At 39.3% G+C, this 21,009-nt stretch overlaps 1 protein-coding gene across 1 annotated transcript in view; it reads left to right on the top strand.

The window, feature by feature from the left end:
- bcr (BCR activator of RhoGEF and GTPase) overlaps positions 1 to 19,723 on the top strand; it is a 92,027-nt gene extending 72,304 nt beyond the window's left edge. The window contains exons 9-23 of the mRNA XM_039615222.1: positions 3,998 to 4,119; positions 4,551 to 4,716; positions 4,957 to 5,076; positions 5,803 to 5,878; positions 6,076 to 6,180; positions 6,532 to 6,606; positions 6,870 to 6,967; positions 7,832 to 7,963; positions 12,111 to 12,170; positions 12,372 to 12,481; positions 12,920 to 13,059; positions 14,458 to 14,592; positions 14,696 to 14,801; positions 15,734 to 15,896; positions 16,026 to 19,723. Of these exons, the coding sequence (XP_039471156.1) occupies positions 3,998 to 4,119; positions 4,551 to 4,716; positions 4,957 to 5,076; positions 5,803 to 5,878; positions 6,076 to 6,180; positions 6,532 to 6,606; positions 6,870 to 6,967; positions 7,832 to 7,963; positions 12,111 to 12,170; positions 12,372 to 12,481; positions 12,920 to 13,059; positions 14,458 to 14,592; positions 14,696 to 14,801; positions 15,734 to 15,896; positions 16,026 to 16,115 (1,698 nt within the window). The 3' untranslated portion in view covers positions 16,116 to 19,723. The remainder of the gene's footprint in view (positions 1 to 3,997; positions 4,120 to 4,550; positions 4,717 to 4,956; positions 5,077 to 5,802; positions 5,879 to 6,075; positions 6,181 to 6,531; positions 6,607 to 6,869; positions 6,968 to 7,831; positions 7,964 to 12,110; positions 12,171 to 12,371; positions 12,482 to 12,919; positions 13,060 to 14,457; positions 14,593 to 14,695; positions 14,802 to 15,733; positions 15,897 to 16,025) is intronic.
- The last annotated feature ends 1,286 nt before the right edge of the window (positions 19,724 to 21,009 follow it).

Genomic DNA, 21,009 nt, shown 5'->3' with positions numbered 1-21,009 from the left:
TGTAATGTTTTTCCTTTCTTCTGCTGTTATGGTGTAGTGAGAGGACACGAGAACAAAAGGAAACAGGTCAGAGTGCTCAATTATGATCTGACCTGAAATCTGCTTGTGAGCAGTCTGTGTTTTTAGTCACTGGAGGCATGCAGGAGCATAGCAAAACAGGTGCCCCCCAGAGGTCCTGGCCACATGAGTGGGGGGGCGACACAAACACAAACTGCTTAATTAAAATGCAAACGATGTCGCTCACTCGGCTCTGTTTGCCTTTGGGAAAGAAATGCTCCTGATGTGAGTGGAGCTAAATGTACACAGTCATCTAGACACTTCAGCTTCTCCCTGTTAATAAACAAACGTGTCCTGAATTTTTTTTACAAGATAAAAAACCACACAGACGCAGTGTGGCCCTCTAAGCATTTACTCTAAATATAAACACAGATCTTTTGTAAACTCACGCCAGTGCTTGCGCGCTTGTCAGCGAGGCACCTCCAGGAGATGGTCAATATTTAATCGGCGTCCTCTGCGTCGGCGTGCTCCGCCCGATGTTGCTCTCTTTCCACACTTACGCTGCTGATGTTCTGCTCAGCTTTTACAAGCAAAAAAGAGAGACGCGTTTCTCCGAAGGTTCGTGCTGTGAAAATGTCATCTGATGTGCGCAGACAGCTGGTTTGCTAAAGATGTCTTTTTTTTCTTTCCTAGTTGCAGAGCAAAGAAGCTTGATAAAAAACTAAAGAACCATCAGACTCTCAGTTGGCATTTATCAGCATGCCTCAGTCAGGCAAGAAAAATATTCGGCATATCGAACCCTTCATCCAGTATTATGTGAATAAAATTCATAATAATAAATTTAAGGTAATAATTCATGAGAGCAGCATTATTTATTATTTATTGTTATGTATGCTTAGCTTTGTTAATAGCTGCCATGATTTTGTTAGTAGTACATTTTCTGCAAATTCAGTGAATTAATAGTTTATATATTGACCAATGGAAATTTTAAATTTCATAATAAAAAAACAGGAACGGTACGTGTTCATATCTGATTTTTTTTCTCTCCTTTTATATAGCATGCCTGGACAAATCTTTCATTTGGAATGAAATGTTAAAAAATGTAAAATAAAAATTAAACATTTTTCAAAAGAAATGATCACAGGCACAACATAAAATATTCCTGCATAAAATACTAAATTGAAACATTTCACTTTCAAGTTTAATCTGTTTTTTGTGTAGCTGGTAAAGAGGCTCGTTGTGTTGGGTCAGGGTAGGTGTTGACGAGGTAGCACGTCATTTACGAATGAGCTCCTTGTCTTCCCATATTCTCATTTCTGCCTGCATCCGCATGGTGGCTTTGAAATAGTGCATTTATGCATCTGCGTTAAATCTACGTAATAGAGACACCGCTACCACAAACCCGTCTGAAACCCTGCACTTTAACATGCATCGTAAACTAATGTGCAACTCCTAGAAATGTAGCTACACATTACATCGAAGCACTCACGAACAGCTCTACAAATATTCAGTGCAAGAATCTAAATTAAGCCTTTTTTTCATGACTTTTTAGATTTTTTATTATTGTTTTTTTTTTTTCAGTAGCAGAAAGAGGCCACATCTGCATATCTTTTGTCCAATAACCTTGGGCTACATTTGAAGTGTCAGCTTTAACCATCACGTAAAGACCAGATAATGCTATGCTGTGCTGGTGCCATTAATATGCATGCATACAGTACAGATTCACATTTTTTAGCACCGGTTCCCTCTGATGTGTCAAATCTTCAAACTGCTGCGCAACACGCTAAAAATAAACTGACTTGACAGCATGTAAGCTGGCACATGTATGACATAGACAGAGCTTTTTGATTGTTTGTTTGTTTGTTTTCTAGATAGGAAGTATCCTCAAGGGTCAATGTTACATGTGGAGCAACTTCACAGAACATCTGAATCCCCATGCAAACACATGGAGACTGAGATGTGTGTGTACACTGCTCAACAGTGGCTGGGACAGTATAATCCTGATTAGGCAAATTTACCTGGACAGAGGAGAAGAAGGCGTAATGAGTTTTTCTTTGTTTTTTTAGGGATCCTCTTGTTATCCTCTTGTTGTGGTTGAACTGACAGATGTAGATGACAGTTGCCAGTAGAGATGGCTGTCAGACAGACAGAAAGCAGTTCATCCGGAAGCTATCTATCACAGGACTTAGTCGTGATCACAACCTTGATTGTGTAGCTCGTGATGAATAATTATATCCTTCAGTGGGAATTAGTTTTCTATTAGATTGTTATTTCAGGGATCAGAATGTGATCGTAATGTGCTGTGGGATAGGCAGCGAGTCCGTGCCTCGACAACAGATCACTGCAGTGGAGCTGCTGTGGTGATGTGTCACATGGTTCGCCGTCTATCTACAGCTAGAAACTGCTGCATGACATCTGTTCTGTCGAGAGCTACTCCGTCTCTCTCTGGCCTCTTCTCTCCTTTCCTTCCTCTCTCACTCTCTCAGACCTTTCCTTTTTATGGAATCAGAGAACCCCCCCCCCCATCACTGACACTTTTCTTTTAAAATCATGCCCCATTATCTCTTTCCCTCTCCGTCTTGGTCATCCTCCTTTGATTCTCTTGGGCTTAAACACCGAGTGACACAGCATGATCCTCCTCCCTGTTAGCAGATGCCCAGTCGGGATAAGCACATAAACTCTTTCATTAGTGTCATGTCCACTTCAGTGTTTTCAGGCAGTGACACTAACTGTGTGTTTGTGATGGAGAAGGGAAAGAAGAAAAACGGCACAAAGATGAAGACAAGTCATGTTGTTGGTTCTGGAAAGTGTGATGTCATGTTTCAGGGTTTTCCTGTAAGACTGACAGGGTTTGGGAAGTCAAGTGCTGGTGTGAAATCGGGGTCTGTGGTCATTACATGAAGAAAAATATAGTGGAGTGGAAGATGTAAAATGAGCATTAAAGCCTCATTCTTTGGTTGGACAGTTTTTCTGGTAATTACCCAACATAAACCCATACAATACAATAAAGTGTGTGAAAAATTGAAACTTTACTAGTTAAATTTGAACAGATTCAAAAAGCAATTCAGTAGAAATGATCATGTGTACAGTCAATCAGAAGAATGAAAGTGGTGTCACAAATGAGCGATAGGGATTTTGTTGTCTTTTGCAAATTGTATTATCTCCCTTTTACAGTGAACCACTTGGATCTAATCTTTTGCCACAAGTAAAACAAAGGTTATGACCATTTAAAAGCAGATTGTTTCCTATTGAGCTGTGGTTTGAGCTTCCTTTGCTCTGTTTTTGTTTTAAAGCCCAGTCTCACATCTCCTTCTTAGCAAAGGGCATCACTGCCCTCTTTCGGCAAGTGATGATATTACACATCTCATTATATAGTCTGACATCAGTGATCAGAGCTTTGGTCACTGATGTCACAAACATCACTCTTCCTCCTCTCCTTTCCTCCCTTACTCATCCTTTCCTCTGTGATCCGGTGGTTGGTGATAATGATGCCAGATCAAGCTTTGAAAAGAATTTTTTTTAATGTTTTTTGGGCGGTGGGGGGGGGGGAGTAATGAGTGCACACAATGAGCTAATGAGGTTTTTGTCATTTTTGATGCTGTAAAGCTAAACTCCTCTCTCCCTTGCCTCCTTCACCTTCCTTTCCTTCTGGTGTCCTCTTTCACACACTTGTGGAAGAGAAGTAGGAATTTCTGAGAATGGAAGGAGCGATAATGCTTTGAGATGCGGCGTCTAATAAAAGGCTCTGCAAACTGATTGTGACCTTTCCAGAGAATTTCACACATTTATTACTGTGACTCTTAAAATGGTCTGAGCTCCCTAAAATGCCCCCGCCCCCATTCCCCATTATCCAGACTGCCAGCAATTCAGTTTGGATGCACATTTCTCCAAGTGACTCTGTTTTTTTCTTTTTGTTTGTTTTTTGTGAGCTGTTTAGTTAGAAACATAAACGTGTTGTCTTTTTTACTGACCCCCTCAGTGTTGTCTTTTGTTGCCGTAGAACCGCCAGCTGCTGAAGGACAGTTTCATGGTGGAGCTGGTGGAGGGAGCCAGGAAGCTTCGGCACGTCTTCCTCTTCACCGATCTGCTGCTGTGCGCCAAGCTGAAGAAACAGATTGGAGGGTAAGAAGAATCTGCTTATTTTTCTCATTCTCAGGGATGAGATACACTGACATGCATCCAGCAGATTAGCAGCAATGCTAACAACCAAGTCTAAAATTAGTGATGACAGTTAAAATCTATGTTAGAACAGGACCTAAGCTTCACAACAACAACCACAGTTACTGACACAGATTTAATAATCTCTATTATTTGAAATATTTTCCCAAAAGACCCTCTTGATATATATATATATATATATATATATATATATATATATATATATATATATATATATATATATATATATATATATATATATATTTTTTTTTTTTTACAGATAATAAGTACTTTTCTTCATTTATCCCTGGCTCATCGTCTTTCATGTTCCCCTTTTTTTTGCTTTCCTTTAACCAACACTCTCCTTTTAATTTCCTGTCCTTCTCCTGCTGCAGTAAAAACCAGCAGTACGACTGTAAGTGGTACATCCCCCTGAACGAAATGACTTTCCAAGGCCCCGAGGAGGCTGAGCCACTTACCATCCCTCAAGTCCCAGATGAAGAGCTGGATGCCATGAAGGTCAAGATCTCACACCTCCGCAGTGAGATTCAAAGAGAGAAGGTATTGTAGATGTGCTCTAATCCAGATTTCTGCATGCAGATATTCAGAAGTAGATGTTTCTTCTAGTTGGGTACGTGCAGTAGTTTCACCAATATCTGTTTGGAAACTTAAAAAAGATTATTTCTTTTTTGGGGTTTTTTTTGTATTTCAAGCAGTCCAAATGTAGCAGTTACTCTCTTTCTCACAGTTGAATAGGTTTTGCACGCTCTTCTAAATAAAGTCAAATATTTTCACCACCAGAGAGCGAACAAGGGTTCAAAAGTCATTGATCGCCTCCGGAAGAAGCTTTCTGAACAGGAGTCTTTGCTCCTGTTAACATCCCCAAGCATACCACTCAGATTCTACAACAAGAATGGAAAGGTAATGATGCTTTCTATCCTAAACTACCTCTGCTTTTATTTTATCAACAGCTCTTTCCCATCAGCTTCTCCTCATTGCTCCTTCTCCTATTTTAATGGTTGTTTTTTTTAATTATTTTTGTTAATTTTGGGGTTGCTAACTTCTGTTGTAACTGCATGCTTTCTTTTTATTAGTGTGTATCAATTGCTGCATGACACCTTGCACAATTATGCTGGCTCAACGTCAGTACATGACAACAGGCATAAAGAGAGTGTGAATGTTTGCACATATAGACAGTGAATGCATTAAACAGTAACTGTGAGACTTGATCACTGCTGTGACAGGAGGGGGGCTGGCTTTGTTATGCTATGGTGTAGCAGTTTGGTGGTTCAGATTTATATTATAAGGTCACTACAAAATGCAAGTAAGTGGTCACTTTTATCTCATGTGGAAACGCAGGCAAGTGATCAGATATTCAGGAAGTGACCATACGGGGTCACTGAGATGTTTTTAATATGAAAATGATTTGAATCATATGGTAGAGCCTTTGTCGCTGGGCAAAATCTGGGCTTAAATCTTAAACAGCACTCTCTACCGATATCCCCTCATTCGCTAAAAATATTTTTCCTTCCTCTTGAACAGTTCGAGAAACTTAAAGGATGAACATGAACGTGCATTGAGTGATCGTTCCTTTTATTTTGTGACCATCTGGTTTTCTCAAACGCCTCTCATGTGTTTATTTTTCAGAGCTACAGTTTCCTGATATCATCCGACTATGAACGTGCAGAGTGGAAGGAGATAATCAAGGAGCAGCAGAAGAAGTGTAAGTGTCAGTCAGGCTGTACCGGCTCAGTCATCTGAAGGACAAGATAGTAAAATTTGGGCATGTTTATGTAAATACTACCAGTCGATTGAGGCTAAGAAACCAATATTTTTTTTGCATTTCTGTGCAGCACGTGTTATTATTATTTTTTTTAATACAGCGTGATTTACAGTCGAAATATACTGTCTCCCCTCAAGGTTTTAAAACAGTTTCCCTGACGTCCATGGAGCTGCAGATATTGACCAGCTCGTGTATAAAACTGCAAACTGTCCACCACATTCCACTTAGTATTAACAAAGAAGGTAGAGTGACTGTTTTTATTTTTTCCAACATAATTCTGTGTTTTTTACAGACTTCTCTTAAGTTACAGATATTCATGAGTGCTTATGAAGGAGTTTTATTTACAGCCTTGGTTTGTCTGTGCTTTTATTGGAAACCTTGAGCTTTCCCATAATGTCCTCAGGAATGAAATAATCATTAATAATTGTGGGTAAATTGAGGATTGGTTTTAAACCCAGATGTTTAATACAGAGCACGTCTGGTTAATCTCTTCCTTCCTTTTCTCACTCTGTTCCAAAACAAGCAGAGATCGGCATGCTTTTCTAATGCCTCCTAACTTTTTATTACTGTCTGCTCACTGACCGTTTTTCCAGAGGATGAATCCTCCGGTCTCTACGGGTTCCTGAATGTAATCGTCCACTCCGCCTCCGGCCTCAAACAGAGCTTAAGTGAGTCACTCACCTTCACCCACGCAACCTTTCAGTTCAATTCAATTTTAATTTGTTCATAAGCAGCGGAAACAGTGTTTTTTTTTTGGGTTAAACTTTCAACCGTGAGTGTGTAATTGGATCCACGGGCTGAAATTTGTAGAGATTTGATTTATTTTCCTAGGGTAGCATCAAACATTCAGCCCATTCTTTTACTAATTCACAAAGACAACGTGATTTGCCATCTAAATGTAAATTGTATTAAATCGTTTCCTCCCTGCCAGATCTCTACTGCACATTGGAGGTGGACTCCTTTGGGTTCTTTTCAAATAAAGCCAAGACGAGAGTGTATCGATATACCAGTGAACCCAAATGGAATGAGGTAAAAGATAAAGAGTGTACAACTCAACATACACATACCTTCAAAGCTGGATTTGATGAAGTAGACATGTAGTTGTTTCTGTGACATTATAAAGAGATTGCTCACCCACATATACCAGCTGGTGCCTGCATTGAATCCTCAGTTGCACAAATCTCTCCAGGATTGCTCAACACTGAACAGTCATATCAGTGCATTTATTTAACTCAGGAACACATAACTGCACACATTTCAATCTTAGCATAGTTCATGTAGCTGACATCTGGTCTTTTAATCATTTAGGCACCCATCTCCGAGCAGTTAAAAGATGTCTAAACAAATCCAAAGCATCCAGAGCCCCAGCAAGAATATACAAAACACACATATACACACTCCATATATGCATGGAAGCAAGCACACGTGCACAAACAAGAATGCACTAATGGCACAGCTGGGTGAAGCAAGAAAAGCTCTGAGACATAATCACAGGATCAGTTCATGTGTGGCAGGGTATGTTCCATAGTGGACCCAATGACTCTTTGAGGATTTTGCCCAGCAAAGTGGAAATAATATTAACTAATGAAGAGCTGCTGGTGATGAGTCATATCTGGCCAAAAGCTAAGTGAACCAACATAGTGTGGGCCTCAAAAAATATGTGCAAAACATATGCAGTACGTTCCCTTGCATAATTACAGGAAGTGATGGTCAGCTGCGTGTTGTCGTTGGTCGTATTGAAATGCAATGCCATGCTGATGTCTCTGAAGTTATCATGGCTCTTTTGCATTATCTTTATCTGCAGGCATCACTGCATTCAGATATTTCCCGCCCTTTGCTTTTATTTATTCTTTCCTCAATAGTTTTTTTTCTGTCTCTCTTTGTTCGCTGAAGGAGTTTGAAATCGAGCTGGAGGGCTCTCAGACCCTGAGGCTGCTCTGCTATGAAAAGAGCTACAACAAGACCAAGCAGAACAAAGAGGATGGAGACGGTACAGACCGCATCATGGGGAAAGGACAGATCCCGGTATGACATGACGTCACCCTTTTCTCAGCCGTGACCACCATGACTCATTGCTGATAAGCATTTATGCCACAATAGGTGCCACATGCCATATGATCAGTGAAGCTTGTTAGAGGAATATGTGATGGATGGGTAGAGGCTGGCTAAATGAAGATGGGTTTCAGTGAAGTTGTCTGCATTTGCAGGTGACTGTAATTTAAAAAAGAAAAAGAAAAAGTGGAGTGACTTTGTAGCGGTTTAATAAAAGCTGTATAAAGCTGTACGTGCTCACTGCTTCCTTTGCTGCCAGGCTTAGCTGTTTCAAATATTTATGACCACCCTGGGGAATGGGTACTGAGTAGCAGCAAAGTCATCCTCCACAGAGGAAGTAAATATGAAGTCAGTACTATAAAGTATTCTCTCCATAATAATGCCAGACCCATAAAATTGCCATTATCCTGAACCCATCTGACTGACCATAGTTTGATGGCAGATTTAGGTAGTCAGGAATTTAATCACCAAGGCAACCCCACCCCACCGGATACTGCAAAGTGTCACCTAGAAGATTAACAGAGACAAAGGCAAAGATAAAAAAAAATTGACAAACAGGAGTTGCTTCTTTCATCCATTGCTACCAAAAACAACCCCTTTTTCTACTCCTCCATCAGCTTCAGTGTGCGTCTGTGTGTGCACGAGCATGATTGGACATTGCTGTAAGCTTGTTTTGCTCTGTTTACCACAAACACTCACACAATCTTCATGTATATAGCAGCTCATTTGCTCTGAAATTAGTAAAAGAAACCCAAAATAATAGCCGTAACCTTTTAGATGATTGTTATAAATACACTGTGTACGTGTTGTTTCATGCCGTATGCACACACACGCATTACAGAGGACAGCTGTATTTATTCTGAGAATCCTGCATCAATATTGGTTGGTAAAACAGAAAAAGCTATCTGCACTAGGACAAGTTTCCAAACTGTGACTTACAGTCACACACTCCACCTAGTGGCTCCTCTGGTAAGCCTCAGACACGATCCTATTTTGACAGATGATGTCATTTTAAAAGAAAAAAACTCACAGAGCTGTTGGAAAGTTACTCAGCAGGATTTTCACAAATCCAAGGCAGTGTCGCTGCTGTGTTCAGCAAAAGTCACGGTGGCTTATTGAATCTACATTTTACTCTGCAGCTTTTTTGAGTGTTTGATCAGTCAGGTGCATGCTGAGATTAAAAACAAATGACTGTTTAGTTTTCAGACTGGCTGGTATCTAGCATAAGAGGCAAAATAAGAGGCAAAACATGGGTGCGTAAGGAGTGGCCTGATAGATGGGTAATAAGAGTACATATAACATGGATGTATACTTGAGCAGGTCCTTGGTGGGTGTTCTAACTAGTGCAGTTTTTCTCTTTTCTCTCTCGATAATATTCAGATCAACTGAAAAATCTTAGAATCGGAGTTAAAAAAATGAAGTTTTCTTTGTATGATAATTTCATGTATGCTGTAAGGGAAGATCGGTGGCTCAATCCATGGCTTCTCCAGTCTGCAAGTTGACGTATCATTGGGCAAGATACTAAACCCCGATGCATCTGTCTGAGCGTTAGTGTGACTGTTGTGTGAATGTTAGACCAAGTGCTGAGGCTTATAAAAAGCACGAGTATGATTGTGTGTGTGACTGCGTATCCTCAATTAGAGTAGAAAAGCACTACATAAGTACCAGTCCATTTATGTCTGCTTGTTTTTCCATAATCTTTCCTAAACTTAAGGGTCACTGTAGCTCAGGAGGTAGAGCAGATCATCTATTAACCACAGTGTTGATGGTGCCTGGCTGCCCAAGTATCCTTGGGCAAGATACTGAACCCCAAGTTGCTCTCCGATGCGTCCATTGGAGTGTCATTGTGTATGAATGTTAGATAAGAAATTGTACAGAAAAATGCTTGTATGAATGGGTGAATGAATCAAGCTGTGTAAAGTGTTTTTAGTGCTCAAGGAGAGTAGTAAAAAACACAATGTAAAAATCACTCAGCTCACTAAAGTTTTAAAGTTTGGTTTCAGTTTGTCACATCATCAGCATGAATTCCCCCATTTTTACTGCATCATTAGTCCTTTCCCTTTGATTCGACACCATAAACATCCCTCTTGTTTCATACTTTCGATTTTTAAACGTACACATCCACACCTTGCATTCATGGATTGTATAATGTCCTGTCTCCATTTGAATGAGCTGTGACAACTATTGTTTACCCTCATGTTGCAATGCTGGCTAAATTCCAGCTTTTATTATTGTTCACCTGACCAGATCGTTGGCTTATTGAAAAAAAGCCACTAAAAGTCAGAGACGATAGCATCACGTTTGTGTCGGAAAGCTTTTAGGCCGGCGAAGATGCCAGCTCTTATGGCTTTGCTGTTTTTTAGTGGAATGTAATTCTTTATAGATAAATGGCTCAAACCAAAGAGCACTCCAATCTCTTCAGTTTGATTCGGTTGTGAGAAACATGATCCAGCTTTGCAGCCAACCAGATGGGGCTTATACTAGGTAAACACACCCAGCATGCGTATACTGTGTATGAGCGTGTTTGTTGCGTTGTGTGAGTTGTGTTTGTTCGGACTCAGCCTTTATTGCCCCAGATGGCATGGCTCTTTGGTCTGAGTGTAGTTGTATGTAGAGATAGTACCTCTGAATAAATTACATTTGTTTATCGTGCTTCTAAAAATATAGCAAAGGGTGTAGTGTGTCTGTAAATCACATTTCAAAACATTCTGCTACAGCAGAGTAAGACAGTTGATGCAATTATAACTTTATGCTCTGCTTTTCTGACATAACACAGCAGCACAGTAAGTAGGACAACAGTATTTAAATATAGTGTTGACTTTTAAGATCATCATAATAAGGCAAATAAAGATCAATGATTTATAAAGCAGCAGTGGCTCCAAACAAAATACTGAAATTATTCTTTCAATTGTAAAAAAGTGATAATTTTTTTTTTATCTGGTTAGATCTAAAAGTTCTAATAATGTAGATTGTTTCATGTAAACGCACTGAAAAATTTATATTAAGTAGGTACATGAATATTATCAGCTTGTTAAAGTAGTAGTTTCAGAGTAAGCTGTCCTTATACCTGACATATTATTAGTTTGTTAATGTTCCATCAGTGCATAAGCAGCATTTTACAAGAGCAATCTGCTTTGACTAAATACTAGCTTTGTCTCATGGCCAGTGAGAGAATCACAAAATAAATGTTGGATAGTTTCATTGTATAAGAAAAAATCTGAGGAAAATTTCTAAATATAAAAAAATCTACCATTGAATATTCGTATCAAATAAAGGTCTTTAAAGAACAGTGTTTCCATTTGAAAGGTGGTGGAGTAGAAGAAGAATGTAACTGAAGTACAGCAAAATTTCTCAAAATTGTACTTGGGTGTAGAACTTGGATAATTTACTTTCTACCACTTCTAATGGAAGACTATTCGAAATATCATAAGCACATTCATTGTTTGTTTGTTTTTTTGGGGGGGTATGTGACCTTCTTCCCCAGCAAACATGCACAATGGTTCCTGAAACATGTCTTTAGTTTGGATGTGCTATCTGAATCTTCACATGACTCAAATTTCAAAATAATATTTTTATCTGGGCCTCGGTGCAGCTCATCCACTGTCTGAAACCAAGCCATTTTAGCTTCTAACCCAAAGGTGGGGAAACTCCAGGCCTCAAGGGCCGGTGTCCCTGCAGGATTTAGATGTGTCCTTGATCCAACACAGCTGATTTAAATGGCTAAATTTTCTCCTCAACATGTCTTCAAGTTCTTCAGAGGCCTGGCAATGAACTAATCATTTGATTCAGGTGTGTTGACCCAGGGTGAGATCTAAAACCTGCAGGACACCGGCCCTTGAGGCCTGGAGTTTCCCACCCCATTCTAACCCTTTGAGACAACCTTTGTCTGGTTGGCTGCCGTTTACAAACAGAAGATTTGTAAAGCTGGTGGCTGGGGCTTCTGTCCACTCTCACTGAGATCATACAGATCCAGAAGACTGAAGCCTGAGCTTTTAATTTTTGACTTGCTGTGATTACTTGCATTTATGCTGCTTCATTATTTGAAACTTTCTCAATGTTCAGTATGAGTATTCTTCAGTGTGAGCATTTGTTTTTTCTTTATTATGTTTCCCCGACTCAGCTTGATCCTCAGAGTCTCCAAGGCAAAGACTGGCAGAGAACAGTTATTCCCATGAATGGGGTGAGTGGATCACACAAAATAAAGATATCACAATATAAACAAGATTTTCCTCCTGTATTACACTCACTGGCAGCTCTAATGTAGCTTAACATTTAGATCATAGTAGCATGCATTAATGAGAAACAGGAAGCAGATGGGATTCAGATTGTGTAAAGGTTTGATTTTTTTTTTTTTTTTACTTCGAATTCTGTTTCTTATCAGATTGAGATTAAACTGTCCATGAAGTTCACCAGCAGAGAGTTTAGCCTGAAGAGGATGCCCTCGGAGAAACCCATGGGTGTGTTTGGAGTTAAGATCTCCACAGTGACCAAGTGAGTAAATAAATGAAGAGTGACTATTAGCCCACCAGCACTGTGAAACGTCCAGGTCATTATTATTTGTGTTCTCCTCTGACATTTTAGGGCTTGCTTCTGGATTATTTTAATGTGTGCTAATCTTTTTAGTTTTCTTGAAGCATATCCCACAATGTTCAACTGAAAGTTTGTTTTTTCCCATATTGTACTTCAGAAATATTAAAAAAGTCACCAGCTTAACGGACAGTTGCTCACAGTAATTATTCTGTAATCAGAATAAACACATCTGTGTTATTCCCTGTGCCAGGTGTCTCAGTCTTATCCCAAACTGTGGCAGACTGTCATGTTTTGGAGAATAGGCCAGTGAATGATTGAAGTCATAGCATACTGTATTTACAGTTGTAACAAATGTTATTTCAGACCCTCCTTTTTGATTCCTTTTTTGTTTTGATCCAGACGAGAGCGCTCCAAGGTGCCCTACATTGTCCGGCAGTGCCTGGAGGAGATTGAAAGGAGGGGCATGGAGGAGGTGGGCATCTACAGAGTGTCAGGAGTGGCCACCGACATTCAGGCCTTGAAGACTGCCTTTGACACCAGTAAGTATCACTGCCATTCATATACCTGATGATTTATTTTGTTTTGGGGGGTTTATTTTTGCACATTTGTCAATCTTACATGTTTCAGAACATAATTTTTAAATGATGATCATTTATTAAGGGACAAAAGCCATCCAAACCTACTTGGACCTATATAAAGACATCATGAATTACCTATGATCATTGAAGTCTATCGATCTGGAAAAGGTTACAAAGCAATTTCTAAGGCTTTGGGACCACCATTAGAGTCATTATACACAAATGGAGAAAACTTGGAACAGTGGTGAACCTTCCTAGGAGAGTCCGACCTACCAAAATTACTCCAAGAGTGCATCAAGGACTCATCCAGGAGGTCACGGAAGAACCCAGAACAACATTGAAAGAACTGCAGGCCTCACTTGCTTCAGTTAAGGTCGGAATTCATGATTCAGCAATAAGAAAGAGACTGGTTAAAAATGGCATCCATGGGAGAGTTACGAGATGAAAACCACTGCTGATCTAAAAGAACACAAAGGCTCGTCTCACGTTTGCCAAAAAACACTTTAATGAACCACAATAGTTCTGGGAAAATATTCTGTGGGCTGGCAGTCAAACATGGTGGTGGTAGTTTGATAGTCCGGGGCTGCTTTGCTGCTTCAGGACCTGGATGAATTACCATACTTGAAAATCCTGAAGGACAATGCCTGGTGATCATTTCATGCCCTGAAACTCAAGGGCAGTTGGGTTCTGCAGCAGGACAATGATCCGAAACACACCAGCAAGTCCATGTCTGAGTATGTAAACAAAACAAAACGAAGGTTTTTATATTGGCCAAGTCAAAGTCCAGACTCAAAGTCCTCCATTGTGGCTGAATTTGAATGATTCTGCAAAGAAGAGCGAGCCAAAATTCACAGAAATGTGAAAGACTCATTTCTTTCCCAGTTCTTTCAGCCAAGGGTGACACAACCGGTTATCAGGTGTAGGGTCCAATTACTTTTTCACACAGGGTCAGGAAGGTTTGGACAACCTTTTTTCCCTTAATAAATGAAGTCATCATTTTAAAACCGGGATTTTGTATTTAGTCATGTTAACTTTGTCTAATATTAACATTTAAACGTCTAAAATATATGTTTGGCAAATATATATGAATATGATTTTCAAAAGTAATTTATTAAAAAAACCAAAAAAACAGAAGTGGTAAATCCGTATTGTTGTATTGTTAACAATATATTATTCTGGAGTGTTTTGCTTTGACAGGGGAATCAATTTATGTATTAGCGAATAATTGGGTATCCTACTTTGCACTTTTAATTAGACGCTAACAGTTAGGAGGCACGGCAGCTGCTGTTTGTTCTGAGGTGTTTCCCAGCATTATGATTGCAAACCTCCAGTTTCAGGCTGCTGTCGTCTCTCCTGCAGATAACAAAGATGTGTCAGTGATGATGAGTGAGATGGATGTCAATGCCATCGCTGGGACCTTGAAGCTGTACTTCAGAGAGCTGCCGGAACCGCTCTTTACCGATGAGCTCTATCCCAATTTTGCAGGCGGCATCAGTAAGATACTGGCTTTGAGGTTTTCCCACACATACGCAGTTTGAACTGCTTTATTTACAAGAAATGTATAAGCAGCTGTATCTTTCCCTTCCCTCCTCTGCAGCCCTGTCTGACAGTGTTGCCAAAGAGAGCTGCATGCTGAACTTGCTGCTGTCACTGCCCGAACCCAACCTGGTTACATTCCTTTTCCTTTTGGATCACTTAAAGAGGTATAAACAACTAAACACACAGACTGCACACACTAATGTGCACAGAAAGAAAGACAAACTAAATTGAAGAATGTAAATTTTTATAGTTGATGCATTAGGTGGCAATCACTCACGAGTGTGTTTTCAGATGGATTTTCTTTACATTTGTCTCCAAAACATTATCTAAATGTTAATATTGTTTTAAACTTAAGACATTTTATTGCGTTATGTCAACATCATTATGGTAGTATGCAATATTCACCTCAGTGATTTTCTTTATTGATGTAGCTTTTATACTATTAGGTATAAATCACTTGCAACTGCAAACAGCCTGATTGTGTAATGAATGGAACTGGAGATTTATTACTTTTACTTTCAACGTCTTTATAGAGTCAAAGCTTTCTGGTATTGGTTGATAATGTTATTGTTTTGTTATCATAAATCATTTAGCCCAAAAATTGGCCATTACTATATCCAAGAGAAAGTTTTCGGATAGTTTCATACCTGTTTGCAAGTTTAGAACCACAACATGTTATTGTAATTGAGGTAAAACAGAGAAATCCTCACACTGCAGAGGCCATATTTAGCAGACATCTATCACAGCCAACTTAAATGATAAAGAGAGTATCAGGATTGTCGGGCAGACTCATAATCCTTTTATTGGTATTAAATGGGTCTCTCTTGTAAATGAGGCATTATGTCTCAACTGGACTACCTGTATAAATAAAGGTTAAAGAAATAAAACATGTAAAAAATGACAAGGAATGCCAGAGGTGGAGGAGCTTGTGATGATTTCCAGGTGTGATGGAGTGTCTGTGGACAGCTGGACTCACTGTACCATCTCCAACTTGCTCATATTTGCGCTCAGAGCAGTCCATCTCCGTCCCTGCACATTAACATCACTCTTGTTCTACACCTTTATTACTAATCTACTCAACTCTTCCTCTCCTCAGGGTGGCAGAGAAGGAGAGTATCAACAAGATGTCTCTCCATAATCTGGCAACGGTGTTCGGGCCGACCTTGCTAAGGCCCGCTGAGAAGGACAGCAAGATCCCCGCTAACCCAACACAGCCCATCAGCATGGGGGACAGCTGGTCCCTGGAAGTGATGGCACAGGTAAGCCATGCAGTTTATCTTCAGTCTCTGCCTTCTGCCATATTGTATTTGAATTTTCTGTAAAGGTGCTTGGCTCATTATGATACTTATATTTTTAATTTGCTCATTTTTTAAACTTTCTCAATACAGGTCCAGGTGTTGCTGTATTTCCTCCAGCTGGAGACGATTCCCACCCCAGACAGTAAACGACAGAGCATCCTCTTCTCCACTGAAGTATAGAGCTAACGCTGACTCTGACCACCGCTGTGTGAAGAAGAGACGGACACTGGCTCAGAGCGAGCCTCCTGTCGTGTGTTTTTTATTTGACTGACTGTACTCCGCTCAGCTTTTGCAGCTGGGAAGGATTTGTCTCCAGTGATGCTCGAACACAAGAGGGCGCCACTGGGCCTCTTAAGTACAGAGTATGTGAGGTCTTTGCCATTCCTATCTGTCATTACCTGATAATTAGTATGATTCCATGTACCTCCAGTGTAATGCATCCACCACCTGGTTTTTGTTGGTCTCAGCGGTGAACCTTTGCAGCTTTTACACAGTTGTGGTTCATAAGTCGAGAAGTTCGAATGAACAAAATCGTACAAAACGAGTCAGGATTGTTGATTTTTCAGGAATTGGTTCGCCAACAAATCAGAATCTCCACGACCATTTGGGCATTGTTCTCTGTACGTCTTTATTTTGAACAATCGCAGGAAAAACTGTTGCAAAATGTGTTTCTCCATCTCAAACGTTGCTTCATGTCCAGTTGAGGAAAATCCTAAGTATGTCTTACATAATCTCAGCGCATTCTTTCAAACAAGTGCAGACATTTAATGGAACTGAAAGTCAGCGAGTGGCTGTCGCCGTCGTGCTGGCTTTTTCGTTTTTTTCTGTATCACAGGAATCCAACACCTGTATGTTAAAGTGTTTACAACGTAAACAAACCCGGTTGGAGTCAAACGCTACGGCTTGGTGAAGTGAACCCAGTGATTTGTAACACACTGCAGTCTGACTGCCTGCAGTTTTTCCGACCACAAAAGCAAGTTTCCTCTGTTTGTGTTGTGTCTCAAAGTAGTCTTCAGCTTAAATGCACAGGAAGCAATATATTTTCTAACATAGGAATTGTCCGTGTTCATATCTTTGCTGACGAAATGTCCTTCGCATTGTAACATAGGACGTCTTGCCAAATCAATATGTTTGTTTTGGGTTTTTTTGTTAGGAAAAAGGAAGCAGTTGTATTTACAGATAAAATACATGTACATAATCTTAAAGTTGTATTTTTCTTTTTGGTTAACAGTATAATCATTGTTGCTGTTACTGTAATTTATTTTGGGGTCGTCGTGGAGAAATTGGTTTGTTTTTTTGTTTTTTCTATGTGAACTTTGGTTTCTGTTTAAGAAAGTAGTACGTTTTAGCCTTGACTTCAAGTCTTGCGGTAATTAAGCAAGATTTAGCCTTGTTCTAATTGAAACTGCTCAGCTCTTCTATCAGTTCTTCATTTCGATATTGTTATTATTATTAATATTATGGAGGTAACACACATTTTGTAGTTCATACTGTATGCTGCTGTGGAAAAGACTGAAGCTCTTTGACTGCTAGCTGGTCCTTATCAGGACATCTCCCATCCAGAGATCGCCTGTCTAGTGTAGACATTATGCAATGTCATGATACATCTCATACACACATGGCGTTGTCTCCTTTTGTATCCATTTAATCTGTGGCTGCAGAAGTGCACTAATGCAATGTTAGAACTACTGTATTACAAGTGACCTGAGCACTCTGCATTTATGTCCAGCGAACAGCGTATCTTTTGTCTTAAATGAAGGAATATTGATTTGCTTGCACACACATGGCAAAATGTCCTCCTAATTATTTGTCCACAACTCATTGGCCAAGTTAGAGACGAGCTCTTAAAATGTTTTTTTTTTTTCTGTATGATTGATTTAACATGCAGGCATGTTTTGTTAATTTTATTTCTGTGCGCTCCTGCTATTGCTGTGTTGTATCCATGATGTGGGATGTAGTTCATGAGGATCTTTATCTTTTCTTTGTTCTTTTTTTCTCCTAAAGATTTTTCTATCACTACTGCTTATACTGCTTACTTTTTATAGCCAATTTAAGGCTTGATATCGTGACTGGCTGTAAAACCAATGAATGAGTTAAATGGATCTGATAAGGGTTCATGTGTACTTGTGGCCACGATGAAGATGGAGTGGAAAAGCACACATGAGTAAATTATGATGGAAAACACAGTTCTTGCATTCGGACACAGATGAACCCTCTAAACCTCGCATTTGCTCTCGCTTTGCCCTTGCAGCGTCTGAAAGATATTTTTCTTGCCTGTACTCGTGTAGGTTGTGAGAGGCCGAATGCACCACCGCCAGTCATTTATTCATTATTACACTTGTTACCTTTATAGGAAGTCCTAATTGCCTGCTCTACTCTACCCTATCGTGCCTCGACACTTATGCTTTTGTTTAGCGCCCGTGGGCCTCTGAATGTCAGTGATAGTGCTGACTGCGAAAACATTCGTTCTCCCGTTGCCTTTCCTGAGGACAGCCACACATCGTTCATCTCACTGACGACTAAGACAGGACCTTAAACTTAAGCGTGGTCTTAGCTCATACTCCCAGCTCCATGCCTGTCCTACCTGCCACCTTCATTTGACTGTGATGCACAAAATGTTAAAAGAGAAACTGTGTTAACGTCTGTCTTTTTAGGGCAATGGATCAAAACATTTTCCCCAAGTCCATCTTTGTTATTTTCTTAAGTTTTATATCCTCTATTTTTATTTATTTATGCTTTTGCACAGCCTGGATCTATTTATTTAAGATATTGCCATCTAAAGCTAAATTAATGTTCAAAAACTGTCTTTATCTGGTGTCCTTTCTTTGGGAAAATCTTACGTCTTAGAGTTACAACTGTTTGTCTCTATTTGGCCCCGACTATGTAGAACTGCAGTCATTTTTCAACTCTCAGTTCCTGCATTGTCAGTTCATATTTAGTTATTTGTGTTGAACAACAGACTGGCCACTGTGATTGTCTAGCTAATAGGAAGTGCAGGTTCTTCTTAATTTAAAAGGTAGATTCTGTGAGTTCCTGGAACTCAGACTCCTCCTACTTTTTCCATAGAGTTGTATAATGTGTATAATACTAGAGTATGCATAATCTGGTTTCTCTTTTATTTATTGTGGCGTCCGCTGATCGTTGAGGATTGAGGCGGTACATCTCTAGTCTCTTTGAAAATCCAAACTATCAGTACAGTATGTGGTAGAGGAGAAAAGAGTCTTATATTACTCTAAATCTGCATTGTTTTGGTCTGTTGATTGTCACCGTAACTGCATGTACCCTCCATAATACAGTTCCCTCCACAACCTCAGTCCCAACCGAGAAAAAAAAAGGTTTAATTTTTCTGTGGAGTACTCTGATCATATAGTGCATATTCTTCCATATGAAAGTTCCAAATCTCTTGCATTTACTGTACACGACACTGCTATTTCTCACAGCATTTTCACAGCACAACAGTGACCCTCTGCTGCCACTACTTCAACAACATGCTGCCATTAAATTAGGCTTCTTCAACCTTCAAAAAGTATTCTTTTGCGTTATTGAGCATATAACGATGTAAAGGTGAGGATGAGACTTGGTGACCAACAACACTTTTTTTATTCCTCAACTTTTGACTCTTGTTCCTGTTAAATATTCAATGTTCTGCTTGTAGAACTGTAAAAAGGAATAATTAAAAAAAAAAAAAAAAGGAATACTGTATTCTGAGGGCAAACATGTTTGGAAGGCATTTGCGGCCTATGTTTGTACACAAAATGCTAAATAAAATCTCCTGTATCTAAACAAAATCACCCCCCTCCCCTTTTTTTTGTGAAGTCTGTAGTAGGATAGTCTTATCCAGAAAACTTAGAGGCTAAACAGTGTTCACAACATTAACTACATGTGTATCATAATGTTGCTGGGCATCATGTTTATCATTTGAGATAGTTTGTTAAAAAAAAAAAAATCTTTGGATGTTCAACATTTATAAAATGTTGACCATCAAAAATTTATGTACAAAAATGCTAAAGAAACATTTTGAAATTCCACAAAAATAACACTGAACATTTTTCTAAATTGTTTAAAATATTTATTTAATTTAAAGAGGGGACGTTTGTGTCTAATAAATCTTTAAATAAATTTTTTATTTGGAGAAATTCTCTGAGATTTTATTTTGATTCTAGAAACCCCAAAGTGTTGGGACACAGCGTTACCACAGTGTTGATTCACGTCATGTTTTGGCAACTCTGCACATTTTTGGGCAGCTGGGGAAATCAATCAAAACATCATTCCATTCTTGTGTAACATAAAAGTTTCAGCCTTTTTTGTATTTTTTTTCTCAGAATGTATCAAATCTTTTCAATGCCTGACAGATTAGCACCTAGACTCTTTCTCTTCAGAGTCACTTTTTAACAGTGTGCTGCTAACAAGCCGGTTGGTCCCTCTCCTCCTGGGCTCGTGGGATGATGGCTCTGACAGTTTTCCTGTTCTCCTCAGTTCATCTTAAATGAGCTCGGCCTGCAGAAGCTGGTAGCTGAATCTTCTTTATAAATATTTCTTCCTTACATGGTGATTTGTTAACCATAGACTGTAGATAAAAAATGGACATGGCCACCATAACATCATCCACTGTTGTTAAACATTAGCATTTTTAGTGACGCCATTTGTTTTTTTAGGAACCATAAATAAAGTTTAGGAAGCTTTGTTTATACACAAAACTATTTTCTAGTTAATACTAAGTAAGCTATTTTTTACTGCTCCCATATTTACAAGGGACCGCCACAGCAGGTATCAGCACATATTTGATATTGGAGACTTTTACACCGGATACCCTTCCTTATACAACCCCCAAATGTTTGTTTCCACCTGGGACAGAAATGGGGAATCTTTTGCTAGCTAAGTGAATGTGTACACCACATGGAGCCAGTTACTAAATACTTGAATTTCACTATACAGAAACTAAAAAAAGCACAAGCTTCTTAAGACACAGCAAGCTGTAATATTAAATCAGATCACTCCATTATGAGCTCCTAAAAGCATTTTAGTGTAAAGGTTTCGGTCAGTGAGTTGAATTAGAGAACATGAGCACTAACGG

The sequence above is a fragment of the Oreochromis aureus genome, linkage group 7 (assembly GCF_013358895.1).
Source record: "Oreochromis aureus strain Israel breed Guangdong linkage group 7, ZZ_aureus, whole genome shotgun sequence".
Taxonomy (NCBI): domain Eukaryota; kingdom Metazoa; phylum Chordata; class Actinopteri; order Cichliformes; family Cichlidae; genus Oreochromis; species Oreochromis aureus.
Note: the sequence above shows the minus strand (reverse complement) of the source record. Positions and strands in the feature narration are given on the sequence as shown.